A 26,619-nucleotide genomic window follows, 5' to 3' on the forward strand; every position below is an offset into this window, starting at 1 on the left:
TGCACATAATTCTTTGAATTAGATCCGCTTCAAAAAAATCCCATTTTGAAAATGAATCAAATAACATTATACAGAGTTAAGCTCGTCGTCAGTGGAACGGCTGAGCTTTAAGCTTAGCATTTGAACAAGACTGGAACCAGTGGTTCGTGAACGAAGCTAACGACGAACTACCCGAGAGCTGAAGCTTCGTATTGGTCATCGGGAGTTTAAAAAGACCCGGGCTTACCGGCCAGACGCTGAGTCGGCGACGGTCTGCGATTGCGCGCAGTGCGAAACAAGTTGCAGAGATCAGAGATCTTAGCTGGTGAGCCGTGAGGTGTTAAGCGCCAAAGAAGGCAAAACTAAATACTGTGCGTGTTTGTGTGTACAACTACAGTGTGTACCATGTTCCAATGAAATAAATTGCGAAGCCAAAAACATTGACAAAATTGATATACTCAAATTTCTGCGGACATATTTAACGTCTTCGCTTCGTTGTGCAACTTAGCCAAAAAGGCATTTCCAATAAGGAGACGAACAATAAGAAAACAAAAAGCTAAACAATTAATTGTTTTTTGTGTGACATCAGAAAAGGAAACTCGACGCAGTCTGCACAACTGGACACAGACATAGAAAATGTGAGTTTACGTTTTATATTTATTTTAATTTTTTTACCTTCAACTCAATTGACTGGCTGTATTTTTGGCGTTTGAGGAAGCATCAATGCAACGAACAAAATACGAGTACTTCAGAAACGGAACTCAATTGCGAGATGAAGCTGCACCTATACTCGAATTGCAGTCACATTCTAAAATGCTTTTGTTGTGGATTCGATAGGTTTCTCAGATGGTTTGTCTGCGATTGTTGGCACATTAACGTATATTACAAATATATATGTATTCGTCTCACGATTTCAGCTTTAGACATGTTTCTAAATTTAGTTTAGTAGTTGTGGGTATTTCGAACGGTTAGCCCATTGTACAGGTTTTCCTTTATTTTTTTTTAACGAGTATGATCTGTGGGTCCACTAATCTGTTTAATTTTGCGCTCAGTATATACAAGCATGTATGTGTCTCTGTCGCAAATTGGCAAAAAAAAAACATATATAAAAAAAATGAGAAAAACACGGTCTTGTAGCTGCATTAAGGTGTTACGCTATTGCAGTTCATAAAACGTTTATTACAGTAATAGGAAATTAGCCCGGTTTTTAGTTTTTCTTGCCTACTAACGGAAGCCTGCGGCATTGTGAGACACTCGCAGCGCTTATTTAGTGTGAGTAAAGTCTGCCTAAAGAGCCGCAATCGATTTGAATGCATGTGAATATCCGTTCAAAAAGCTTTATATAATGACTTTATACAACATCACGAATATTATTTCGCTTAATATGTGCAATTTTTGCTCATCGAGTTTCGAGTGAAATTACCGCAAAACAAGAACTGAACAAAACCCCAAACTTATGTGTAATTCAAACTTTTTGTTCGGATACTTATAGAGAGAGAGAGAGAGAGGGAAAAAAAAACAAAATTAAAAGCAAATCAATAAAAGAATGAATAACAATATTTTCAGACTTTACATGAACTCATTAAAAAAAATTTCGAAAGCAATTTGGATTTGCATTTCGAATTCTTTCATTTTAATTGTACCTATCTGAGAGGCATCTCAATGATCGGAGTGTGACGACGATCAATCATAAGTATTGCCGTAACGAGGGCGAACAGTAGACAATACCCGAAACAATTGCCCATATTTGTTCCTGATTATCAACGGCATCTCAACATCTGTTTGCCTGCGGGCAATGAATTTTGAATTTTGAATTAAATTAAAGCCCCATATTGAAGAGAGCAGAGTGCTTTGACCGCCGGACGCCTACGCTATTGAGTGTAGTATGCTATATGTTGTTGCCGCTTTCTTTTGTGGCCCGTCTTGAACGAATTGGCATGTAGTTAACCGAAAACTTATAAAAGAAAAGAAAAACCTATGTATTTGCCAACACACGAGGCGCAGTCGCAGTTGAAGTCATGTTGAAATGTCAGCGACAGATAAAATTTGTACCTCCCCGTGTTTTGGGAGCGTGCTATAAGTATCAATAGCTGCCCATGTGATTGTTGTTGTTGTTGTTGTTTTTTTGTTGTGTTGTTGGTAGAGGATTTTTGCTATTGTTGCTTCTTTCGAACATTTTCGATTGACTTTTTTTTTGTAGTGCTGTTAGCTGTTTGTTCGTTTGCATTGTTGTTGCTCCCTTTTTGGTTGACTCTCATTCATTCAATCGTTCACTCGCTCATTCATTGCGATCTGCAATCTCCACAGCAACCGTTGCCTTTTACTTGCTGCTCCTTTATGTTGTTGCTTTTGCTTGTTGGCTCTTGGCTGATGGCTGTGTCTGTTACCGTTTCTGTTTGCATTTGCCATTTGCCATTTAAATGATGTTCGGTTTCGCTTTATTTGTTTACAATTCTTTATGGCAGACTTTCCGTCAAGAAGTGGCACACTTTTGTCTCACTAACAGTAACAGTGACAAAACTGACAAAACCTCAACTGGGTCATATGAGAATGGCTGTCCATTGGCCCAAAACTCTTGCTTGAGAACACTTCAGATTTGATTAGCATTTAATTAAATTGAATGTGTATAGTAATCTGCACAATAATTTAGAAAGCCAAAAGAATCATGCATCAGCAATAAATTCAACTTTACGAGTCATTTGGCTTATTATCTAAATTTGTATACACTGCAACTAGAAAAAAAGGGGAAGATAATCTGAGCGAGGTCAGTGTGCCATTCATAATCCAAGGAATGACATTTCAATTTAAGAGTCGTAAAATATTTATATGCAGAGTGCATTTAGTAGTCGATATGACACTGTCAGCATCATCTTCAGCTTGATTTTTGTATGCACAGTGTTTTTATTAACGCTGCAGAATAATAAAGTTCTAGTTTAACGACATGAGCGCAACTAAAAAAATTGGCATTTTCAGACACTGATAGACGTATTATTAAGTCTAGTTATCAGCTTAGGATAACTGGTTCACTTGGACAGTTAACAACAATTTGCAACCTCTAAGTGACTGACACGACTGACTGATACTACCTCAATGTATAAGAAATGTTATCCTCGCGACAAGCGTGAGAAATTTGAGCTAAACAACAATTACAGCGGCAACACCAACAGCAGCAATAGCAACAAGAACAGCAACAACGAGATCGCACGTAATAACAACAACTTTGTTAACAAATTCAGTCATTTAGCAATGAAACTAAAAGTGTTGTTAGTGTCTGGCCATCGGCAGAAATCATGGAGCCAAAGCCAAGACATGCCAGAGTTGATAGGCAGCTCCTGAGCGCTTTGTTGACGTCAACGTCATCGGGCTGCCCACATTTGCATCCACCTGGGGGCCACCGCGGCAACACATTTCAGTTGCAGTTGAAGTTGCTGCTGCTGCTGTTGCTGTTGCTGCTTTGTACTTGTTGTTTGTGCTTATTTTTTATTCATTTGCAGCACGTAACCAGCGATCAATCAAAGGCACAAAGCTCATCTCAGCGTCGCGTCGCCCAAATGATGCGCTAGCAATTGCAGAATTTCACTTTAAACTTAATTGTGGTCACATTGTTGTTGTTGTGGTTGTTGCTATAGCTGTTACTGAAGTTGTTGTTCGTTGTTGGTGGCAGCACCAACGTAATTGGCAACTTCAGCCCAGAGGCCGTGCAATGGGCAGCCAAGGGTATTACATTGTAGTTGTTGAAGTTGCAGTTGCAGTTGCAATTGCTTTTGCTATTGCCGCAACTATAAAATGCAACCGAAAATTTTCGGTTGAAAATGCAAAAGAGGCAGCGAAATGTTGCAAATATTCAATCACGTACTTCGTGCAACATAGCAAAATTTAAATAAATTATGTAAAACGCAAATTTTAGCGATTCACTCTTCACGTTTTCATTTGGCTTTTCTTCATCAGCTAAAAGAAATTGTGTGTTTCAAACGGCATTTCCGTTTCTATTCGATTATTTGTTAATCAAAAGTCTTTGAACAGCAAATCGTGCCATGATAATTGTTTATTAGCTGGAAATAAGTAAATATCGACAATTGTTTCCATCTCCGTTTATTTTTCATACCTCTTAACGACTTGTCTTGTGGCTTGTTGTTGTATTCTAAGATTTTTATCGACATTCAAATGTGTCTGTAATCATTACAAAACAATTGAAGTTAAGTAAAACGTAATCAGCATTATAAATCATTTATACAAAAAACCCCCTGCAGCTGCTTAAGCACTTACGAAACAACAATTTTTATCAATTCACTGAGATACAAATGTAAAAAATGTAATATGACCAGATCAAATTTGGATAAAAATTTATGAAATTTAAAAAATGTTAAAAGTTCAATAAAGCGAATGCATTGCACAAAAATTTAACAATTACGTGATGGGCAAGAAAACGTCAACAGCAAAGAGAAACAACATAAACAATTGCCAAATTCTCACATCGAAATACTCGCACATTGTTGAAAGCGCGTTGACAATGTGAAATACGCAAAAGAAAATGAAAAGCCGAATCACTCTTGGCAGCACTTTGCTGCAATGTTGTTGCTGTTGCAAGCATTGTTGTTGTTGCATTTCTATAGGCAACATAGGCGCATGACGAATGAAAGTGAAAATAGGAAGTTAAGCCATGAGACCGGCACCGGCATCCGAGCTAGGGAGACACCACATACTTGGTACATGCAGTTGCAGATACAGATACAAACTGCGAGATACATTGGCCAAGTTTAGTCAGACATTGCGCTGCTGCTTCCTTTAAATTGCGAATGCATTAGTTGCTGCTGTTGCTGTTGCTGTTAATGTTGCTCGTTTTGTTATTGTTGTTGTCATTGCTGTGTTGCCGCCACACTGTTTGATTTCTTGGCCAATTTCTAATGGCCAACCACCGGCGTTGCAACCGCATAATAGCCGCGGAGGAGCTCAGTTATCAATATCGATGCAACATTGCATTACGGATAACAAGTTGTTGTCTGCTTCACAGTTTGCTGCCTGGCCTCGCCGATGGATGTTGCTGTTAATTTATAGATCCGCTTTAGCGCCTGCACACCAGTAGCAGCCATAGCCACAGCATCAGCCACGGTAACAGCAACAGCAGCAGCAGCCACACAGCAGCAACATGTCCCGCTTCGTACTCTGATTTTTTATTTGTTTTGTTATGATTTTTCTTTGGAAATTATTCGTATATTTTGCCAGCTTGTCAATTTGACGCGCCTGCTTGAACGTGAAAAACTTTATGACCCGTTTTTATGATATTTTATTTACTTACTCATTTTTCTCTTTCTTTTATTTGTTTCACGGTGCTCGTTAACAGTTGATTTTGATTTGTCAAACCAGTTCCAGTTCCAACTGAGAGTCTGTCCCCCCACAGCCAAATCCAAACTGAGTCATATTGGTGAAATTAATTACTACAATTTGCCACACATTGTGTTGAGCATTAAATTGGTTTCTGCTTTTAGTTGCTGATTATGTTGTATTGGGTTTTTATTTCATTTTCTTCGATTTATGATTGCAGATTGTTTAAAGAAAGCCAAACCTTATTCGAATCAATAAAGTTGTTAGGAAATGGGGCAATCTAAATTAAAACTTCCACAACTAAGACCCTGGGACAATGACACAGCCCTGTCTATAAGTCTCAAACAATATTACACAATACTATTAAAATCGCACGCTTTAATCTGACGCCTTTGTCATGGCACGCATAAATTCGGGTAGTTTATTATTATTATTATTCTAATAAGTGATTCCCACATTAATAAGCACCCATTGAAAAAACCCCAAAATAAGTATATGCTTAATATGCTGTTGTTAAAAAGAAGCGAGAGAAGTGGAACCGTCAAATCCATAAGTATGCCAGATAGCAGTCAGTCTTTCTTTTATAACTATCTTGTTCACACCAGCACGTATCGTTTCAATGAGCACGAGACCAGCCCAACTCACTAACTAACTCAGTGACTGACTGACTGACTGACTAACTCACTGACAGACTGACAACTGAAAGAAACCTTCAAAAGTAACGCCAATGCAGACAATGCCAACGATATCAATGAAGATATCATATACGAATACAATACAAGTACCAACCGCAACAACAACAACAACTATGATTGTGGCACTCGTATTATCGACACTCGCATCGCATGAGTGCTCATAGTATTAGACGCCCAGGCGATATAGTTGTAAATATGCAAACAACAGGTAATTATGGAGGGACAAGATGGCAAGACGATTGTGCAGCGATATGCTTGAGGGAAGTGTTGAGCATAAAGATTTAAATCTTTACTATCACTGCAGATACAACTCTATTAATTAACTAGCTCATCTGCACTATGCCAAAACAAGCTCTGAAACCGGAATCAAATTAAAAAATAATGGTAATTCCATATCCATTAGTCGACATGGTCGCAACTCATACTTAAACTGAAATAGTAATTTCTTTGATTAGATTCTGAATCACTCTTAAAATTATTTCTGCAAATTATAATATTAAAAAAAATCATTTAAAATTAAATAAAAAGAAGTTTGAAGATATTTCTCTTTTATTTACCAATACCAGCTATTTTCTACAAACCATAAAAATGTAGTTGAATTGCCGCTAAAAGTTGTTTGAGACAACTTTAAAGTCACTTTTTGCTCTATCTTATGGGAATAGTAACCGTGCACGATTTCTGCACGCATTTTCAGAGCTTTGAAGTTCGCCTGGTTTTATGTTTGGCAGTCGTTACTGTTTTTGTTTTAGTTTTCTGTTTCTGTTTTTGTTTTGTGTTTTTTTGGACTTGATGGAAAAACTTGTTGCGAGGTCAACTGCCTCTCTTTTTGATTTTCACGCTCGCGCGCTCGATTGTTTTACTTTCGAGGCATCCTTCAACTTTGCCGTTGCCGCTGCCTCTGACATGAGATTGAAACCGAAACTGAAATTGAAATTGTAACTAAAGCAGAGATTGAGAGACTGACTGAGACAGTGACTGAGACTGAGGCCAAATCCAAACACCTATACCCATACAAAATCGTGTTTCAAATGTCAAATGTGCGCACCATCATTGTCCCAAGTCTCGCGATTTCAAACTGTAGCAATTGCTTTAACTTCTCGACTTTGTTTCAGTTGACGTTAGTTGTTGTTTCTATTTTTCGGATTCTGTTTTCGGTTTCATTTTTTTGGCGCTTACAAATTGCAATTTGATTGTTGCATCCAATTCAACAGAGTTGTTGTGTCTAATTGAGGTCAAAAACGCTTTAGACATCCCCAAAAATATAAAAAGAAAATCCGCTTATGTAGTTGATTTCACGTTAACTGATGCTGCGATGTAATTGTTTAACAAATTGTGTGAAAAATTGACAGCTAATTAATTAAGATAATTTCATTATACCCTCAGAGACTGTACAATGCTTGGTGAATCAAGCGATAACTGATTTCACATGTAAAAGGTGTTAAACAAATGTAGACAAATTGAATATCATCATAAAAAAATGTATAAAATTATACATTCACATTTAATTGGTACTTTTCCTACTCACGAACCGCTCACAGATGACTAAGATCACTTTCAGTTTGATCTTTGAGCTGAAAGTTCAGCACTGCCGTCTGGCAATTGAATCAAGCAACAACAACTGGCATAATTATTACTCAATCATTGTAGGCTACTCCAAGTATTATCTAACAATTGGATTGCTTCTGTTTTAGGCACAAACATCCGAAGCAGTGCCATGAACTCAGCGTGCAGTTTTGAAATTTCAGAAAACAGAAACCCCAAAAAAAAATTAAGAAAAAATGAAAAAAAAGAAAAAAGCCAGCACTTCAGCTACATTGGGCTAAGGTCATGTGAAACTATGCAAACTGAATGAAACCAACGAATCTTGGCAGCAATAGGCGAAGCGTCTTTGGACCGTACAGATGATGAGCTATGACTTCTGCAGTCGCTTCTGCCTATGTTTGCCTGGCCTTTTGTTATTGCCAATGCTGGAGGCAATTTAACCAAAGGTACCAAAATTGTTTGGCTTTCGGTTTCGTTTTATGGATGATTCGCGTGCACTGAGTGGTGGAGGCGACGCCTCTTTAGCGGCGGCAGCCAAGTCATTGTTATTTCGAGTACTTTAATAAGTAGCGGTACTGCTGCTTCTACTATATATGTATTTGTATTATTATGTGATCGTGGCGACGCGTTGCAGTTGCAAGGTCAGACCTAATGGTAAAATGATTAAAATGTATAAAATGTGTATTTAATTGTTATTCATAATTGACATTAATTTTGACACAGCCACAATCAAGTTCGTTGCCTAAGTCTTTTGTTTTCTGCTTCTCTTCGTGCCATTTGCAGACATTAGACCATCATGTCCACCAGCACATCAGCCTGTGATTGTTTGGTGGGCGTGCCCACTGGCCCTACACTAGCCTCCACATGCGGCGGAAGTGCGTTTATGCTGTTCATGGGCTTGCTTGAAGTATTCATACGCTCCCAATGCGATCTCGAAGATCCCTGTGGACGCGCCAGCTCGCGGGTAAGTTGAACTATACTCACTACATTAAATACACCCAAATGCCTAAGCTAACAGTATTTACTTTTAATTTATTCAGTTCCGTTCGGAACCAGATTACGAGTACGATTTCATCGTTATTGGCGGTGGTTCTGCGGGCTCTGTGGTTGCGTCGCGTCTTTCTGAGGTGCCACAGTGGAAGGTGTTGCTCATTGAAGCCGGTAAGTGGAAATATATGTATGCATATTGGTTATGACAGCTGTTAAACTGTTAGCGATCAGCACATGTTGCGCTACAGCTTGGCAACATGTTGCCAACGAAAATGTAGCCAGCGCTGCGGGCAATTAGGCGCACGTTATGTGGCATTTGTTTAGAAGTAATTGAAGCTTAACCACAACAGCCAGCAAGCAACAATAACAATAACAACAAAATAAAATAAAAAACAAGGCAACAACAGCAACACTAATGAAACTTGAGCAACACTTAACAATAGCAACAACGTGAAACAATACCAACAACAGTGTGGCAAAGAAGCAACCGCAACTGCCTTGAGCATTATGTAAAGTAAACGAGCTAACCCCAACCTCATGCCGTCGTTCGCTCTCCCCCTCAAGTCTTGCATTTCAGTACCACCCTCCTGGTAATTTGTGTCTATGCAAATAAGTATGTACACACTTACACTTACATACATACCGACTTGTATATAAGTATTATATTGTTTTTTTAGGATTATACAAATGCCCCTCGTCTTTTTTGGTTTTTGTCCAGATCCAAAGTTATTAATTTTACACTTCACTGCATGATCGCATTAAACAATTGTCGATTGTTTGTATCATTTTACACATTTTTATGAATGAATTAAAATGCGCATACTTAAACTGAATAGGTGGGAGAGGTGCGATAAGTTCATTTCATTCAAAGCGGGCCATTCACTCTCAGCTAACGACAGATTAAAGAGTTTTTGCATTTTGTGTTTACAATGGACTTTAGGTGAAATTAGCCATCATTTTTTAACATCAATTTCAAGCTTACAAATATAACAAAAAAGAATGCCATTAAATGTTTTAATATACATATAGTAGAAAGTTGTACCTTTCTCTTATTTGAACAATCGTTTATTAAAATTCTGCTCTAGCATGCAGTTCAGAATTGTTTTAAAATAATCTCAGAACTTTTTTAAAATTTTAAGGCAAAGCATTGAATAATTCAATGTTTTATTAACTAGTACAATTAGTGCAAGATTCAAACCGAAATTATACCTTCAATATAAGTTCTTAAAAGGTTCAGCTTCCAATGATGCGAGTCGCCGTGTACTGAGCTGTTTTAAATGAACTGATTTAATTTATTTATTTGTTTTACTCTCACTTTAATTGTTTGTAAAAAACACACACGTCTCAACATTGCTTAAACACAGCCGGAGCACAGCCTTTATTTAACTGACACTCGAGCGTCCAGTTCAACGAGCCAGACAAGTTAATTTATAAATGCATAAATCAAAAGAAGCATCATTTGTTTGCAAATTCATGCAATCAAACAAAAACCAAAAACGTTTCATACCTTGCAAAAGATGAAAGTGTGGCCAGTGTGAAATTAGTTCAAGTAAGGTTACTTGATAAATATTTAATGTGTAATTTATATGGCAACTAGACTGCTAGAGACCGCATTGTAAATTTTTAATCTTAATCTTTGAAAATTAACCTTCAAATTGTCCATTAACTTGGCGTTATCACAGCGTGCATGGCACTGCATGGCTTGCTTTTGGGGTTAGTGTCGCTTTGTAACCCTTTCAAATAATGATTACTTTGCAACAATTATTATGCTTTGTCACTAATTATAATAATTGCCAACTGAAATACTATGCGACTAAATAAATAGATAGAAGTAGTTGTCAATGCGTTGGTGTTAATGATCTAACAATGCCTAAAGTATAATTAACAGCGGCTATTAATGTGATTTCTGAGTTATCATATATTATATGAGAGAGCCATGAGTGCTTGTTACGACTAAGTACACGTTCTAAACTTAAGTGGCTCTTTTTTCGGGGCTTTCGTTGGTTCAACTTGGATGCACATGATTTGTATAGTAATTTGGTTGACAACTTTTTGTTTTGGTTTGTTTGTTTTGTTTTTGTTAAACCCAATTCTGACAATAGACTTTGTGCCAGACGTTTCATTTCTCGCTTCATTATTCATTTTCAATGTCAAACGTCTGCATGATCTGTGCATCACTAAGCGGATGTATTTGGCAAAGGTCAAAATAACTTTATTTCGCATTTACTTATAACTAACTATTATACAACGCATTAATTATTTCATATTATATTTAAATATAAAGTTGCGTGTAAATGCTGGCAGCATCTTTTATGCCAATAATTGACACACTCGATGCAAGTTTGTGCCCTAAGTCTTTCGTTTTGTCAGCAGCTACTTGTAAAACAACATTCGTTTCTTTTATTTATGATGGTTTTCAAGTACTACGTATTCATAAATATACTTAAAAGGTGATTAACCTTTGGTTGGTCTCTTGGTTTCGTTTTTGCTGTACCAAATGCAAAAATATTATAAATTCCATTTAATTATTTATGTTTTTGCTGCTCATTTGTCAGACACAGAAAATAATAAAATACTTATGTGGACTGTCGAAAGGCCATTTAATTAATTATATTAAGTCGATACATTGTTGCATAAGTCTTACAAACTCAAATCGAGTGCTAATTATCTTCGTGTATATCGAGACGTAAACAAATTGATAATCTTGTTTGCATTTTAGCTCATAAACATGCTAAATGTTTAAATTCCTTAGATTAATTCTATAACAAGTTATTAACTGAAGTAACTGATTGTTGAATTAATCGCAATTTGTTGCCACTTATTGTTTGTTTTTGCTTTATTCCATTGACTAACTGACAGGCTTGCGGTTAATTTTTAGCTCCCACGGTACAACTAGCAATCAATTCCTTTTATTTCAATTGATTTAATTAATTGATGAGCATTCAAATGCCCAAAATGTCGTGGGCGCATGCAATCGGAAATTCTAGAACGCTGATTCAAAAGTCGTATATTGAAGTTACTTCTTGAAAATGTCAACAGCTCGCCAAGCTGTCATTCTAGCAATCAGACCTAAATTATCTCATTATCGAATCGAAAAGTGCTGCTAGAAATATCTTTTTGCGAATCACAATACAAAGAGTGACGGCGTAAAATCAGATCAAGAGCTGTACAAGTAATTCTAAAAACTCGATTTCTCTCTGCTCTTCATATTTGTTACAGGTGGAGACGAACCGGTGGGAGCGCAAATTCCATCCATGTTTTTGAACTTCATCGGCAGCGACATTGACTATCGGTTCAACACGGAGCCGGAGACAATGGCCTGCCTTTCATCCATGGAGCAGCGCTGTTATTGGCCACGTGGCAAGGTCCTGGGTGGCACCTCGGTGATGAATGGCATGATGTACATACGTGGCAATCGCGAAGATTACGATGACTGGGCAGCCCAGGGCAATCCTGGCTGGGCCTACAACGATGTCTTGCCATTCTTTTTGAAATCTGAGGACAATCTGGAGCTGGATGCCGTGGGCAACGAATATCATGCCAAGGGTGGCCTCATGCCCGTTGGCAAGTTCCCCTACAATCCGCCGCTGTCGTATGCCATACTGAAGGCGGGCGAGGAGATGGGTTTCTCGGTGCAGGATCTGAATGGACAGAATTCCACGGGCTTCATGATCGCCCAGATGACGGCACGCAATGGCATTCGTTACAGCTCTGCCAGAGCATTCCTGAGACCGGCACGTATGCGCAATAATTTGCATATTTTGTTGAACACAACGGTTACGAAAGTGCTGATTCATCCGCATACGAAGAACGTGCTTGGTGTGGAGGTTAGCGATCAATTTGGCAGCACACGCAAGATAATGGCCAAGAAGGAGGTGGTCTTAAGTGCCGGCGCTGTCAACTCACCTCAGATTCTGCTACTCAGCGGTGTCGGTCCCAAGGATGAGTTGAAACAGGTGAACGTTCGCCCAGTTCACAACTTGCCCGGCGTGGGTAAAAACCTTCAGAATCATGTGGCCTTCTTCACCAACTTCTTCATCGACGACGCTGACACGGCGCCTCTCAACTGGGCTACTGCCATGGAATACTTGCTATTCCGCGATGGCTTAATGTCCGGCACAGGCATCTCAGATGTTACTGCCAAGCTCTCCTCGCGCTGGGCTCAGCGTCCAGATGTGCCCGATCTGCAGCTCTACTTTGGCGGCTACTTGGCCAGTTGTGCAAGGACAGGACAAGTAGGTGAACTGTTGTCCAACAACTCGCGTTCCATTCAAATATTCCCGGCTGTGCTCAATCCCAGATCGCGTGGCTATATCACGCTACGCTCTGCCGATCCTCTTGATCCGCCACGCATATTCGCCAACTATTTAACCGATGAGCATGATGTCAGGACATTGGTAGAGGGTATCAAGTTTGCCATTCGGCTGTCGCAGAGCTCGCCTCTCAAGCAGTATGGCATGCGGCTGGACAAGACCGTGGTCAAGGGCTGTGAGTCGCAGACCTTTGGCAGCGATGCGTATTGGGAGTGCGCAGTGCGTCAGAATACCGGACCGGAGAATCATCAGGCCGGCTCCTGCAAAATGGGACCCGCCCAGGATCCTCTGGCCGTGGTTAATCATGAGCTGAGGGTGCACGGCATTCGGGGATTACGTGTGATGGACACGAGCATCATGCCCAGGGTGACATCGGGCAACACGCATGCGCCAGCTGTGATGATTGCTGAGAAGGGCGCCTATCTGCTGAAGCGGGCTTGGGGCGCCAAGGTCTGACGCGTGGATGCAACGTGGACGCTGCATAGAGTAATTTAATGAAATTCTATCAAAAAATATTACGAAAAATCGCATGGAAAAAACAAACAAAAAAAATGCGTACAAATTTAAGCGAAATTAACAATAAGGTTCCACTAAACACTAAACTAAACTATTCTATAAAGCAATTAATCTATTGGCTATACTATTACACGTATAAACTATTTCTATATTATGATCCTCACTCTAAGCACTGACCTCGTTGCGCGATCTATTCTACAGTTCTCAACACACATACACCCACACAAACACACACTTTAAGTTAACTTTACGCTATTTTAACTAATTTTTGTAAACGTTTTCGATGACAAAAGACACAATTATGCAAAAGCACATCCATTGAGTTATTTAAATTTCGTTAAACGTTCATTTAAATATTATTAATTTTGTATTATACTTATGAATGAGAATATTGCTATCGCATGTATTTATTGTTCGATTAAAGTGCAACTATTTAGTTTAAACGATGCAATTGTATTCATTTTTTGATTGATCCGTGATTGTATAAAAGAGTCCCCGCTATAGTTTTTTTTAACAGTTTGCCACTTGGCATAAATGGCGCATTTTAACTTTTTTATTCTTTTGCTCACTATGAGCTTTTTGTTTTGGAGTGTGTTGAATGGACAAGACGTCCAGCCAGAACCCGATGATCCTGAAGTGCAGCGCGAAAAACATGCTGAATTCTTTGCCGCAAGAAAAGCTTGTGCTCTGGAGTTCTTAGTTCCATACGGTAAGAAATACCAAATACAGATAAAAAGAAGAGACAATCAAATTAAAGGATACTTAAATTCATTAAAGATTTTCGCTTAGAATCTGTTTAAGTCCATCCATTAAAAAGTAAACTCAAATACGCATTTTTTTGTTCGATACGACATAAATTAGAGTATTAAGGGAAATCCAAAATAATTTATAAAAAATCGATGAATTTTTCCATAGATTTAAGGATAACATTTTAACCTTATTTGAATTAAAATAGCTCGAGTTCTCAGTTCCATACGATAACTAGTAAAACAAAAACAGAATAATTGATCAGATTAAGATCCAAATCAATAAAGAAACTCAATCTATAACATATTATAATCAATCTATAGAGATTGCCAGCAATTTAAAGGTTACATTTTAAACTCATTTAAATTCAAAAAAGTCATTTATTCTGATGTTATTTTTGTGGTTCATTGTCTAGATTCTTTCTGTATTGTGTTAATGCATTTAAAATATTAACCAATTTGTTGTCACGCCATTTCCGCAAATATTATTTACTCAATCATGAGGCATTTACCTTAACTGTATATTGGCGTGTATTGTTCAAATCTGTTTACATTTTGCATATAAAAAGCTATCTTCCGTCCCAAGTTGACCAATTGACAAAATGACTTTAAAGTTTCGAATTTGTGTTGCGCTTTTTGTCGTGTTGAGTTTGAGTTGTGTTCAGGCACTGGAGGATCATGCCAAGGATAATGGTGACATATATATTATCAACTACGATAGCTTTGATGGCGATATGGATGACATATCGACCACCACAGAAGCGCCAAGAGATCCCGATTTTATAGACTTTGATGAGGTTATACGCATCTGCAATGCAAGTTTTGTCACGCCTTTGTGTGAGTCTGGGCAGGATTACTTTCCCTATGTCCTCAATTTAAATATATGTATCTCTTTACACCTTGCAGCTAATACCATACTGTTCAACACCACGGGCAAGCTGTTGGATGAGAATGACAGGACGAGCATGGTAAATATGATATGAAATGATATTAAAATTTGAACAGGCATTTTCAACTTTGTCGTCTCGTAGTGCTATTTCCGTTGCTTCTTTGAAAAGGCAGGATTGATGGACAACTTCAAGTTGAATGTGGAACTGGTGCGTAAGTACATGTGGCCCGCAACTGGAGATTCCATCGAGCATTGCGAATCGCAGGCCAGTAAGTACAAAGTTATTGGCACACTTTCAAGTAATTAACAACGCCATCTACAGTGGACGAAACCAATGCGTGTGTGCGAGCTTACGCCATCACTCAGTGCATCATGATGCGAGCTCTTACGGATGCCAGGAACAAACCCATGGTCTAAAACTAAAACATACGAAACAACGCTATAAATTACCACATATTTGTGTAGAAAATTACAAATAGTTTATAGTAACTACTAAATATGTATATATATATATATAAAGCCACGGCCGGGCACAGTGCATTAACTATGGCTATTCAATCAAGTTTCACGAATCCCGCTCCTGACTATGCGACTGTTGCTCCAAAGGAACCGCATTGCTGTAGTTTAGCAACCGACTTAATCGCTTGCCAATGGGCTTAGGATATTGATTAGTTTTCATAAGGAACTCCTTAGATTGATGCTCGACAGCGCCGTTATCCAGCTGATACTTGCACAGCGCATGTAACGGACGCACCAGCAGCTGACGCAGTTCTGGCTGTGATTCCAGTACCGCCAGACATTGCGCTGCCGTCTCCAACGTGCTAAGGCAACCCTCCGTGGGCTGAGTACGAATAATGTAGTCGCTGATACCCACTGCAATGAGCTTGACCTGCCGCAGACGATGCAGTGCCGGACTGCTAGCGTAGATGGCCTTTGCCTGAGGCCAGGTGCCATCGATGAGTACAAGATTGTAGGGTCCTGCGCTACGATCGATGTTCTCTAAGGGAACCGACTCTTTGCTGGGATACAGAAGCAGAGTCTGCGGTGAGTCCAGCAGATGCTGTAGTTCTGCACTGTGACGCGTATTGGGGAATCGCTTGCCCTTGTAGACGACGCATTTACCCGGCTGCAAGCCCAGCTGCAGCATGTGGGCGGTGCGTAGGGAACGCTTCTCCTCGGCAGGATGTTGAAGTATCACAATTTGGGAGTCGACCGCAAGCGGCGGCTGAGGTAGGGCGGAGCACCAGCAGACAACAACGGGTCGCCTAAAAAAGGGGATGACATTGATTATCACTTAAGTATTTGTGTGTTTATCACTTACTTGCACTGCTCGCATTTATCGCGCATGTCGGGCGGATCAGCACTAATGCCAATTAAGTCCTGCCACGCATCATCCGTTGATATCGTCATTGATTAAATCAAATAATACGTTTAAAAATGCGACAACACAAACACACAATATTGAAGAACTGAGTTGGTTGTTTTCAACCATCTGGCATCGCTGCGCCAACATGCAGCATGTGTTCGAGATAACCACCCTGTCTTTGTGAACAGCTGTTTGCTGCTCGCTCGTATCAATTGCTGTTGTTGTTGTTGCTCTTGTTAAGTTAGTTTTTTAAGCTTGTGCAGTTAGTTGTGCGATTTTGTAAATTATAAATAAGAGAAAGTAAAATGCAAAGCATCGGATGGACACTGATTATGAAACGTGGCTGCTTTTGCAGCCGAGAAACCCTCAACATCAACGGCTCCCGCTATCGAGTGAAAGAACGTCTCGCACAAGGGTAATGAACAAAAAACGGAAAACAAAAATCCAAAACCAAAATGTATTCCACACAAACGAGACTATCCGACTTAGATGTACCCTTTATTTGTTAGTGGACAGCCTAGCTAAAAATAATTTCATTCTAGTACGCGGAAGTTATTAACGTTCCATTTCTTATCGTTATCTCTAAACTCTTCAAATATAGTTTTTCATATAATTTATTCATTTATTTATTTGATAGCTAGTTATACTACCTAATAAGAAATGATAGCAATGGCGGCTTGTGTTTTAATTTCGCATTATGAAGTTACGAAATATACAAATACAATATTACATATTTATTAACAGTAGTGAATTATCTTAACAAAGTATTTGCACTGTATGCTATTATTATCATTGTCATTATCTGCAGCGGTTTCAGCCTGATTGACCTTGCAGAGAATACGACAACGCATCGGTGCTATGCGATAAAGCGAATCACTTGCCACAGCATCGAGGATCAGAATATCGCACTGCGCGAAATCGAGAACTGCCGCAAAATCGACTCGGAGAACGTGATACGCGTCGTGGATTATGAGCTGATTGGCCAGGCTGACATTGTGATAAATACGACGAGCAAGTTGCTCATTGTATTGCCCTACTACAAACATGGCTCGCTTTCGGATCATTTGCAAATGCGAGCCCGCAAACAGGATCACATGCCGGAGGCGCAGATTCTGCAAATCTTCTTGGGTATCTGCGAGGGTCTGCGCGCCATTCACGAAACGAAGCCGGTGCCGCTGGCGCATCGTGATTTGAAAACTGCCAACATCTGTTTATCGGACACATTCGAACCCATCATCGTAGATCTGGGCTCCATGACGGAGGCTCGTCTGCAGATCTGCGGCCAAACAGATGCCCAGCGACTGCAAGACGAGGCCGAGGAGCGCAGCTCAATTGTTTATCGTGCTCCCGAGCTGTTCACGGTCAAGACTTATTGTACCATCGATGAGCGCACAGACATTTGGGTGAGTGCATAACACCTTAGTGCCCAATCTAATAATACAATTCCAATACTGCTACGACCTAATGTAAAATTGAGATTAAAAAATGTAACAATAATGTTTGAATATAGTAATTTAATTTCAAGTTTTATATAAACTGGTTCAGAGACTTAAGGAAAAGGCTGGCAATTATTTCAATAATTTTAAAATTAGCAAATTAATTTTTATCCGATTTTTTTTATTTTAATGAGGAACTTTATGGGCACTAGCACTAAAAATTAATTTAATATAATTGGATTGATTGCAGAGTCTTGGATGTGTGCTTTATGCGATGTGTTACTTCAATAGTCCATTCGATCCCATTTATGAGCGTGGCGACAGCGTAGCTTTGGCCGTGCTCAGCGGTAACGTCAACATTCCAGAAGATTCCATATACACGGAGGTAAGAAATTCATTACACTGCACAATAAAGGCTTTTCTACATTTTACTCTCAAACTATTGTACAGGATATGCACGAGCTGATCAAGTATATGTTGCGCATTGATCCCATGGAACGGCCTTTTATCTACAGCATCATTGAACAGACTCACGATCTTATACAGAAACTGGAGGGCCGAGTGTAGCTTGAACCTCAATTCCAACTCAATCTAAGTACACCGCTATACATAACTGTTTTTTGACTACGTTTTATTGTAATATATATAAACATGCACGTATTTTGTGAACTTAACACTACAATTACACTAGACTCTAGATTAATGATCATCACGTGTCAAACCAGGGCAATTGCTGTCCAAATCTTCAGCGTTTTCGTAGTGAGTGCCACACCAATAGCAGAATTGATATGAAGTGCGTAGATAGCTAATTAGTAGATCTAGCTGCTCCTTAACGCTATACTGCTCCTCCTTTTCCTCTAGCTCCGCCTCTTCGATATCAGCTTCTTCATCCGTTTTCTCAATAGGCTTGGCAGGCCAGAAGAAGTCCAGTGCTGGCTCTGTAACTCCTGCTGCCAGATCCAACGACTCGCACGTCTGCTGACAGCGCTTTACATCGTAGAGTAGCTTGCGTTCCTCTGCCTTCTGCGTAGCTCGTCGTCGATATGCTTCTGAGCTGAGATCCTCGCCTGAATCAATCCCCGCCTTACGCAGCAAATGTGCTCGTCGCAGTTCCTGCCTCTTAGCTGCCAACTCGGCCATGGCTGCTTCACGTCCCAGTCCACCACGATCGTTTTTAATGCTGATGCCAATGGGTTCGATGCGGGCATCAGCCTGTTTGCCAAGTCCACTACCCGCCTTGTAACCCATTTTGGTCAGCAGCTGGAAGCCCTTGTTGTCTGCAGCAAGTGGCTGGCTTAGTGTCTGTTGGAGACGGCTATTGTCAACTGAGGTCGCTTTGGATGCTTCGCGTTGTCGCTTGTTGCTCTCCGCCTGCTTTGTCTGCACTTCAACTTGACGCTTCTTGACGCGACTGTTTATTAAACTGGGACGTACCTCCTGTAGCCTATTTTAAGTTGTGTAATGTTAGCAAATTCAACAGAGCAGCTTAAATCCATTGCATACCCAGATAAGAACTTGTCTGACATGTAGTCATCTTCTTCATCGGACATTGCAGAAAATAATAGGCGAATAAAATTGTAAACAAACCGCTGAACAGATGCTTAACACTGAACTGTAATACGCACTATGAATTGCTATCGATAATTGCGATTGTTGTATCGATAGTCCAATGGGATCATTATCAATAAATATAAGTGTTTAGTAATTATTTAAATTATTATGGTGAAAAAAACAAATCCAAAATAAAATTAATTGAAATAAAATAATTAATTTATTAATAATATATGACAAATAATGAAACTATCGCCTTGATCTGCCATCACTATATAAATGCATCTAGTGGCAACCTCGCAGTCCCATGTGCTCGCGTGTGTTCGAATTGTTAGTAAAATTATTAATAAAATATACGATTTTTTAGCTTAAAATAAAATAAAATGGGCACTGTAAGTATAAATTACAACATCAAAGTACTCAACCAGTATGTAAACAATATTGTACTTGTAGAAAAAGGTGAAAATTAGTTCAGTAAAACGTGCCGCACATTTGAAGTCTAAGAAGACGCCGCTGTCCAAGCAACAACAACAAAAGATTAAACAAAAACGCGAGCAATTGAACTCGAAACGTGAGAAAGGGCAGAATATCTTTTCACAAAAGGCACACAAGCGCGACAATCTCGCCCAACGCAAGAAGTACAATAAACAAGCTTCCCTGGGCTTTGTCCCTGGACTAAATGAGGATGAGGATGATGATGAAGGCGGAGACCTGTTGCTGGACAATGTGGCCGACATGTTGGACGGCGATGATTTGGCGTTGCTGCAAGAAAATAAACGCAAGCGAAAGGCAAAGCCAACGGAAGATCAGCAGCTGTCTGTGGGTCTAGAGAAGGCCTATGCAACGGCCACCAAAAAAGAGCAGGCAGCTCAAAAGATTAAAGTCAACTTATTGCCAATTAAATCACGCGATGGAGAGATTATAACACGGACAACAGAGGTTGACTATATACCAAAGCCAAAGCGTAAAGCAGTGGACGAGGAGGATGAAGCCGAAGGGGAAGATGAGGAGGACGACGATGACGAAGAAGTTTATGAAGACAGTGATGATGATGTGGTCAATGATGCGGCACCCATGCCGAAGCAGAAGCTGATATCAACCACAGACTTGTTGATTGCACGTCAACAGGAGATCGAGCGTCAAAAATATCGTATTGGCATCATTTGCTCAGGTCTGCTCGAAAAACCCGAAGACAAGATGCGTAACTTCAATGCGCTCTACGAGCTAATGGATGAGAAGAATCGAGCAACTGGCATGGTCAATTTGCTAGCTGTACGCAAGCTAGCGATTGTGTCGGTCACCGAAATATTCAAGGATATTCTGCCCGAGTATCGTGTGGGTCAAGTGGACACCAAAATGCAAACCGTGCGCAAGGCAACATTGGATCGTGTCACATTTGAAAATGCCCTGCTGCAACAGTTCAAAAAGTTTCTACAGAAGCTGGAACAGCTGACAGCGCAGGTGAACAAGAGGGGTGGCGACAAGACGCCACAATCCGTCAAAATGGCCACTGTGGCAGTAGAGTGCATGTGTGAACTTCTGCTTGCCCATCCGTACTTCAATTACGTGCAGAATATTGCCCAACTTTTAGTCTACATGCTCAACTGCAACTACGGTGCGATGCGACAGGCAGTCAATCAATGCTTTCGTACGTTGTTCAGCAATGACAAGCGTCTGGACATGACATTGTTTGTGGTGCGTCGCATCAATCATCTGATTAAGACGAAGCAGAATAATGTGCACTTGGAGTGCATTACTTGTATGATGGGTCTGAAGATAAAGCATGTGAATCTGGATGCTGAAAAAGAGAATGAGCTCAAGCAAAAGAAACTTGAATCGCATCGTCAGCGACTTCTAAGCTTGTCCAAGAAGGAACGAAAGCGTCGAAAGAAACTTACTGAAGTGAACAGGGAGCTGGATGAGACGCGCGCTGAGGAAAACAAACAGACGAAGCACCACAAGCTGACGGAGATTATCAAAATGGTGTTTACCATTTATTTCCGCGTCCTAAAGAATGATCCCACATCACGTGTGCTGAGTGCCATACTTGAAGGCCTTGCAGAGTAAGTATCCACGCATAAACTTACCCATTGAATAATTTACTAATATGCATTTGTTGTAGGTTTGCGCATGTGATCAATCTGGAGTTCTTCGCCGATCTCATTGACGTGCTGAATCGCATCCTAGAGGAGCAGGATCTTGGTTATCGCGAACAGTTGCATTGTATTCAGACAATATTCGTTATATTATCTGGTCAAGGCGAGGTATTGAATATCGATCCAATTCGCTTCTATCAGCATTTCTATCGCAACATGTTAGTGGTGCAAGCTGGAAAGAATCACGATGACTTTGCAATTATTCTGCGCACCTTGGACGAGGTGTTGGTCAAGCGGCGACGCAACATGAACCAACAGCGCTTGATGGCATTTGTGAAGCGCCTCTTAACTGGAAGTCTGCATCTCTTACACAACGGCACTCTCGCGACCTTGGGCACAATTAAGCAGACATTCCAGTTAACATCTGTTCTGGATGCATTGCTCGACACGGACACAACGATTGGATCCGGTCGCTATGATCCCGAACTGGACGATCCCGAGTATTGTAATGCCGCAAGCACAGCGCTTTATGAACTTACGCTTTTGGGTCGTCATTATCATCCCACAGTACGTCGCATGGCAGCCCATATAGCCAACGGAGTGCCGGCATCAGGAGAAGGCGCACTGCCTACAGATATTGGCAAGCTGTAAGTAACTTCATTTCAATTTGCTATAAATAAATGCATCAAATATTTATTTCTTTTCGTTAGGAATGCGCATGAACTGCTTGCTCAGTACGACAGCACTCAAATGGCTTTTAATCCGACAATTCCGCTGCCCAAACAGGGCGAACCCAAGTTGAGGAAGGGCAAACACTTGTTTATACGGTCCGACTTTAAACAGGATTATGGCAAGTTGCTAAAGGATGCTAAAACGACACGGATCAGTTCCAAGAACGCCTTGCAATTTGATTTTCTAAGCGAACTCAATAAACTAAGTAAATGAATGTTAATTACAATTGGATATTGTACATAATTTTAACTATGGATTGTTGAAGTACGTGAGTTGTACGTTATTTATTTTGTGTACAACTTTGTAGACTAAGCATAAAGTTAAACCTACTCGATTATAAATTTGCTGTCAAAGAAAGAGTAGATATTTTGAAGAAATGCAGTTTATATTTTAGCAATGAATACATTTGAATTTAACTACAAATAATGCGGGGAAAATAAGGAGCTCCTGGATGTGGTTGTAGAACATGCTAATAATTATGCTAAGCCTAAGGACGTTGAGTCTATTGTCATTTAACCGGGTACAGAAACGGATTGGGGTCGTCTATTCAACAACTATGTTGCTGGGGCCCGTTGACGTTGTCCAGCGCCTCCTGGTGGCAGATACTCTCGGTTGCCGACTGGCACAACGGGTTGAGCAAAGCTGCCAACAGCATTTTCGGGTAGAATGCCTGTTGCAGTGGCTGCCAGACCAGCAGCAGCTGTGGCTGGAATTATGCGATTTGTTCCCTGATCAGCTACGTTGCTCTGAACACCACTTGGTCGTAAGATGGCACCACCACCGCCATATAAGGATTGCGATTGTGTCGGCGTCGGGGAGGGTGAGGGATACGAGCCACGTGCCGCATTGTAGCCAGCAACTTGAGGTGTTCCTGTAGCACGCAAGCTTCCGCCTGGCGACGAGGATGGAGCAACTGCTCCATAGGCTGTGTTGACGGCTTGCTGTCCACCACGATATACGTTGGCATTCAAGTTAACATTGCTAGAACTGGAGCTACTTCCGCTGTAATCGTAGATGTAAGCGTTGTTGGCATACAAACTTGGCGCAGAGACGCAGTCGTATTGATTCCACCAAACGCAGACCAGAGTCTCCTGGCTGAACACTGTGCCATTGGGGCAGAGAAACGAGTACGTGCGATTAAGGGCGCATATGTGGAAGACCTGACACTGTGCCTCAATGTCAGCATAATAGCCAGGAAGAGGCTGTTGAGCGCAATCAAAATTAGTGCGTGGTACCTGCGCATAAACGGGATAATCCACTCCAGCAACGCCAGGAATTGCCGAGTAGTCGCCATCGGCATCATCATTGTACTCATCGCCTGCGGACGCACGGGATCCGGTCGTGGAAACAGCTGCACTGCCGTACTGCGTCTGTGGTCCGTAAGGACCGCTGCGAGTTGCCGAGGATGCTGCCTGCAGACCTGTGCCCGTTGGACGCCTTGGTAGATTGGCGCTGGCAGCGGCGGGAGCTCCAAAAGCGGTCGTTGCCTGTCCACTGGGTGTATAACCCACCGCTGGCGATGGAAATAATCCCGCTCCATAGGCTGTTGCTGGTGCAGGTGTCAAGGGCAGCGCAGTTCCCGTGGGATAAGTACCAGGTGACAAACGGCCAGCCACAGCTCCGCCTCCTGCCGTGGTTGCCAGCTCAGGACGCACATAATTATAACCACTTTGGCCCTGCGATATAAGTTTAAGTATCAAAGGGGTCTCAACTATAGTCTTCATTTAGACTCACCTGTAATTGGGCGTAGCTTCCAGTCCAAAAGAGCAGCAGAACTGCAATAAGTAGAGAAGTCACCATTAAAGCTTTCTAAATGTAAAAATCTGGTCAAGTTCTAATGAATCGCAACGTTCGCTCCGAGTTTGCTTTGATCGAGCCGAGATCACAATTTGAAATGAACTGAGCTGCTGCATCGACAACAGTCGGTCCATGTCCATTTTAGGGCCAAGTACATTGGCCAAGCTGCGATTATTTGCACTGATAGCAAATGCGGACGGCTCTACATTGCGATCTTTATTTATCAGTTTCCTACTCAAGCGTCTGGCACAGTGGTGCAAGTAAAGAATATTTAATGATCAATGATTCAATTTTTTTTTGAATTCATACAATATTCATTTTTTAAGTGTAGAAAATGTTCAATTTTTCAAAAAAAAACCTATTGACACTCTAAAAAAAGTTAATGGCAAATTGTCTGGAAATTCCCAATATGACAATTAAACGTTTTGTAAATACACAAGTTTCACGAAAACGACGTGAGTGAAATGATTTTTAATGATACTTTCAATACTTCAATTTACTCTTTCGTTTAAGTTTTCTTTGTTTATATATTTTCAAGAGTATTAATATCTTAATATGCATTATTTTGAATTCATTTGGTTTAACAATTTAAATGTTGGAGCTAATTCAACTAAGCTTTAATCACATTATTTTCTATTATAAATTATTTCGTTTCAATTTTTTATTAAAATATGGCATTTCAAAGTTAGTTAGGGTTTCCATTTTTCTACCACTGTGAAACTACGAAACGAACGCACTGCAACATCAATTGGCTGCCAAGAATTGCAGCTATTGCCATTGCTAGTGCTTGTGGCCAAAAAGAAGACGCATGCCTCGTAAATATGCAAGGCAGCAAAAACTTAGACAGACAGACGCCCACACAAAGAGAATCAGTAGCAGTCTCTCCAAAGGAAGTGCTAATAATGATGAGGCGGTCGGTCACTCTTGAGTTACGCGCCAGCGTTGAGCTTTTTCTGACCGACCCTGAGGAACAGTTGGGTTTGGTTAACTCACCTGCCAAGGCGGCTGTGTAGCGTTGTATCAGCATGACGAAAGATGATTTTTTTGTGTAATGTTATTTGAATTCCTGATGATCCTTCCGACTTGCCTGTGAGCTGTTCCACTCGTTAGAACAAACTGCAAGCTTAGCGAGACCGGTAAGAGGCATTTATAGATGCTATTCTGAGCTTCTAAGCTAGGCAACGCTGCATCTTTGCGAGATTTATGTTTATGTGGCAGCTGCCCAAGCCAACACGAGAAGCAAATAGACAGATATTCGTCAACAGTTCGTCAGTTTCGTGTTTGTGCTTGCGCTTTACTAAATTTATTGCACTGGAATATCCATTGTTGCGAGCGCTGGCCAGTTATCAGAATGCATTTATCTGAGTGACGATCCTAGCTTCGAATATTGCGCATGTTCCCCCCTACGTATACGTAATATTTCGCTTCGTTACGTATATGCAATTTAATTAAATATATTCAAAATGTATTACATTTCAAGTGCAATGCAATTGAAATCAGTTGTTCTGTCCTTGACTACTGTCAACCGACAATATACGTTCAAATTTTTGTAAATGTATGCAACACAAAATGACAAAAATATTTAACTTGTACCTGATTACATGTTCTTTTTTGTCTTTTGTTCTACTTGACCTTTCCCGCTTCTTTGTGCAAGTATTTACAATCGAAATAGTGCTATGTTCTTGTATGCTTTTCGATTATCCATGCTGAGTTATTTAATGGTTATTGATTTATTGTAAATGGAAATTTAACTGCAGTGTCTTGGCTAATCATTGTATGAGGCTTAATAATGCATTATTGAGGCCACTATGTTTGCTATCTCCTTCATAGAAATCATAACATATTCCTATACACATTATGCATTGCTAATGTTTTTTCTTAGGAAAAGCCACAGCCGAGAGGGTTCGACTATAAGATACTTAGTACCTATTTAAATAGAATTAAACAAAATTTGTTCGCTTGAAGCAAATAAATTCTTTGATACTCTTACCATTCTAAATACATGAATAAACAGTTTTTAAATATGGTCTTAACTTTTAGAATTACAGCTGTATAATATGAGACCTATCAAATCGCTGTTGAGGTAACAGACAGACTGAATCTAAGAAGTTATTCCCTAGTCCATTTTCATGTTTGTCGTTTGTTTCGAATACTGAATATTTTGCAATAAATAGATTAAATAAGGTTTTTAAATCCAAAATCTAAACGCATTACCAATAGGGATAAGAAAGGATAAGAAAGCATTTTTTGTTTGCTCGCAGAACAATTTTATTTTATATTTTTGGCTCGCCAACTTTCGCCTCGCAAATCGAAAAAAGAGTATTGCAAGGGTAATTTAATTTTAGCTAAAGTAAAGAATATTGGAACACATAATCACATTTAAAAATGGTTGCGATCAGATAAAAATTGCTGAAGTTATTTGTTATTTACAATGATTTGACAATCTGGCATGTTTTGCACTCAATAGTATATTTCCAATTTAGAAGTAATTTGTTACCGCTTGCTTTATAGGATAATAGAAAATTAGAAGCGGGCTTGTCACAGTTACCATACTTGCTAAACTTAATAAAGAGTTCTATATGTAAACTTTTAGTAATTTCTGAAGACTTAAGTTTTTCTTTCATTTAATATACTACAATTTTGAAAAAA

General features: G+C 40.0%; 7 protein-coding genes across 9 annotated transcripts; 4 read left to right on the plus strand and 3 right to left on the minus strand.

Moving 5' to 3' along the window:
• The first annotated feature begins 244 nt into the window (after positions 1-244).
• On the plus strand, positions 245-13,800 carry LOC132784163 (glucose dehydrogenase [FAD, quinone]). 2 transcript variants are annotated; one of them, XM_060789582.1, is made up of 4 exons: positions 245-617; positions 8,322-8,502; positions 8,579-8,699; positions 11,748-13,800. In XM_060789582.1, the coding sequence occupies exons 2-4, from the start codon at positions 8,335-8,337 to the stop codon at positions 13,334-13,336; spliced, it is 1,878 nt and encodes a 625-aa protein (XP_060645565.1). In that variant the 5' UTR covers positions 245-617; positions 8,322-8,334; the 3' UTR covers positions 13,337-13,800. The 2 variants fall into 2 exon arrangements, with proteins under 2 accessions (XP_060645565.1, XP_060645566.1); XM_060789583.1 differs by having other exon boundaries at positions 11,748-13,297.
• A 29-nt stretch (positions 13,801-13,829) lies between these two features.
• Positions 13,830-15,429, plus strand: LOC132784169 (general odorant-binding protein 84a). 2 transcript variants are annotated; one of them, XM_060789589.1, is made up of 5 exons: positions 13,830-14,066; positions 14,719-14,940; positions 15,010-15,071; positions 15,135-15,261; positions 15,315-15,429. In XM_060789589.1, exons 1-5 carry the CDS (start codon positions 13,892-13,894, stop codon positions 15,407-15,409), a joined length of 681 nt encoding a protein of 226 aa, XP_060645572.1. In that variant the 5' UTR covers positions 13,830-13,891; the 3' UTR covers positions 15,410-15,429. The 2 variants fall into 2 exon arrangements, with proteins under 2 accessions (XP_060645572.1, XP_060645571.1); XM_060789588.1 differs by lacking the exon at positions 14,719-14,940.
• Positions 15,430-15,552: 123 nt separating this feature from the next.
• On the minus strand, positions 15,553-16,496 carry LOC132784168 (tRNA-uridine aminocarboxypropyltransferase 2). The gene is made up of 2 exons (XM_060789587.1): positions 16,314-16,496; positions 15,553-16,257 (listed from the first exon to the last, which is right to left on the minus strand). The coding sequence occupies exons 1-2, from the start codon at positions 16,400-16,402 to the stop codon at positions 15,558-15,560; spliced, it is 789 nt and encodes a 262-aa protein (XP_060645570.1). The 5' UTR covers positions 16,403-16,496; the 3' UTR covers positions 15,553-15,557.
• An 80-nt stretch (positions 16,497-16,576) lies between these two features.
• On the plus strand, positions 16,577-19,737 carry LOC132784166 (serine/threonine-protein kinase 16). Its single transcript, XM_060789585.1, has 4 exons — positions 16,577-16,773; positions 17,167-17,761; positions 18,045-18,179; positions 18,245-19,737. Exons 1-4 carry the CDS (start codon positions 16,664-16,666, stop codon positions 18,359-18,361), a joined length of 957 nt encoding a protein of 318 aa, XP_060645568.1. The 5' UTR covers positions 16,577-16,663; the 3' UTR covers positions 18,362-19,737.
• Positions 18,494-19,383, minus strand: LOC132784167 (G patch domain-containing protein 11). The gene is made up of 2 exons (XM_060789586.1): positions 19,298-19,383; positions 18,494-19,238 (listed from the first exon to the last, which is right to left on the minus strand). The coding sequence occupies exons 1-2, from the start codon at positions 19,342-19,344 to the stop codon at positions 18,494-18,496; spliced, it is 792 nt and encodes a 263-aa protein (XP_060645569.1). The 5' UTR covers positions 19,345-19,383.
• On the plus strand, positions 19,641-22,574 carry LOC132784162 (nucleolar complex protein 3 homolog). The gene is made up of 4 exons (XM_060789581.1): positions 19,641-19,737; positions 19,799-21,408; positions 21,468-22,088; positions 22,152-22,574. Exons 1-4 carry the CDS (start codon positions 19,729-19,731, stop codon positions 22,384-22,386), a joined length of 2,475 nt encoding a protein of 824 aa, XP_060645564.1. The 5' UTR covers positions 19,641-19,728; the 3' UTR covers positions 22,387-22,574.
• Positions 22,540-25,159, minus strand: LOC132784165 (uncharacterized). The gene is made up of 3 exons (XM_060789584.1): positions 24,964-25,159; positions 23,908-23,948; positions 22,540-23,849 (listed from the first exon to the last, which is right to left on the minus strand). The coding sequence occupies exons 1-3, from the start codon at positions 24,995-24,997 to the stop codon at positions 22,728-22,730; spliced, it is 1,197 nt and encodes a 398-aa protein (XP_060645567.1). The 5' UTR covers positions 24,998-25,159; the 3' UTR covers positions 22,540-22,727.
• Positions 25,160-26,619: the final 1,460 nt, after the last annotated feature.

The sequence above is a fragment of the Drosophila nasuta genome, chromosome 2R, assembly GCF_023558535.2.
Source record: "Drosophila nasuta strain 15112-1781.00 chromosome 2R, ASM2355853v1, whole genome shotgun sequence".
Lineage (NCBI taxonomy): Eukaryota > Metazoa > Arthropoda > Insecta > Diptera > Drosophilidae > Drosophila > Drosophila nasuta.

Bases quoted from the DNA above. Each gene is read 5' to 3' on its own strand.
- LOC132784165 (XM_060789584.1), bottom strand. From the start codon at position 24,997: ATGCTGATACAACGCTACACAGCCGCCTTGGCAG. The intron at 23,949-24,963 runs GTGAGTTAACCA...TACTTATTGCAG, and splicing joins CTACACAGCCGCCTTGGCAG to TTCTGCTGCTCTTTTGGACT. The intron at 23,850-23,907 runs GTGAGTCTAAAT...CTTATATCGCAG, and splicing joins GAAGCTACGCCCAATTACAG to GGCCAAAGTGGTTATAATTA.
- LOC132784167 (XM_060789586.1), bottom strand. From the start codon at position 19,344: ATGTCCGATGAAGAAGATGACTACATGTCAGACAAGTTCTTATCTGG. The intron at 19,239-19,297 runs GTATGCAATGGA...AACTTAAAATAG, and splicing joins TCAGACAAGTTCTTATCTGG to GCTACAGGAGGTACGTCCCA.
- LOC132784166 (XM_060789585.1), top strand. From the start codon at position 16,664: ATGCAAAGCATCGGATGGACACTGATTATGAAACGTGGCTGCTTTTGC. The intron at 16,774-17,166 runs GTAATGAACAAA...CATTATCTGCAG, and splicing joins AAAGAACGTCTCGCACAAGG to CGGTTTCAGCCTGATTGACC. The intron at 17,762-18,044 runs GTGAGTGCATAA...GATTGATTGCAG, and splicing joins ATGAGCGCACAGACATTTGG to AGTCTTGGATGTGTGCTTTA.
- LOC132784162 (XM_060789581.1), top strand. The intron at 21,409-21,467 runs GTAAGTATCCAC...CATTTGTTGTAG, and splicing joins ATACTTGAAGGCCTTGCAGA to GTTTGCGCATGTGATCAATC. The intron at 22,089-22,151 runs GTAAGTAACTTC...TCTTTTCGTTAG, and splicing joins CCTACAGATATTGGCAAGCT to GAATGCGCATGAACTGCTTG.
- LOC132784163 (XM_060789583.1), top strand. From the start codon at position 8,335: ATGTCCACCAGCACATCAGCCTGTGATTGTTTGGTGGGCGTGCCCACT. The intron at 8,503-8,578 runs GTAAGTTGAACT...TAATTTATTCAG, and splicing joins GTGGACGCGCCAGCTCGCGG to TTCCGTTCGGAACCAGATTA. The intron at 8,700-11,747 runs GTAAGTGGAAAT...TATTTGTTACAG, and splicing joins GGTGTTGCTCATTGAAGCCG to GTGGAGACGAACCGGTGGGA.
- LOC132784169 (XM_060789589.1), top strand. From the start codon at position 13,892: ATGGCGCATTTTAACTTTTTTATTCTTTTGCTCACTATGAGCTTTTTG. The intron at 14,941-15,009 runs GTGAGTCTGGGC...TACACCTTGCAG, and splicing joins AAGTTTTGTCACGCCTTTGT to CTAATACCATACTGTTCAAC. The intron at 15,072-15,134 runs GTAAATATGATA...GTCGTCTCGTAG, and splicing joins AGAATGACAGGACGAGCATG to TGCTATTTCCGTTGCTTCTT.
- LOC132784168 (XM_060789587.1), bottom strand. From the start codon at position 16,402: ATGACGATATCAACGGATGATGCGTGGCAGGACTTAATTGGCATTAGT. The intron at 16,258-16,313 runs GTAAGTGATAAA...CCCCTTTTTTAG, and splicing joins GATAAATGCGAGCAGTGCAA to GCGACCCGTTGTTGTCTGCT.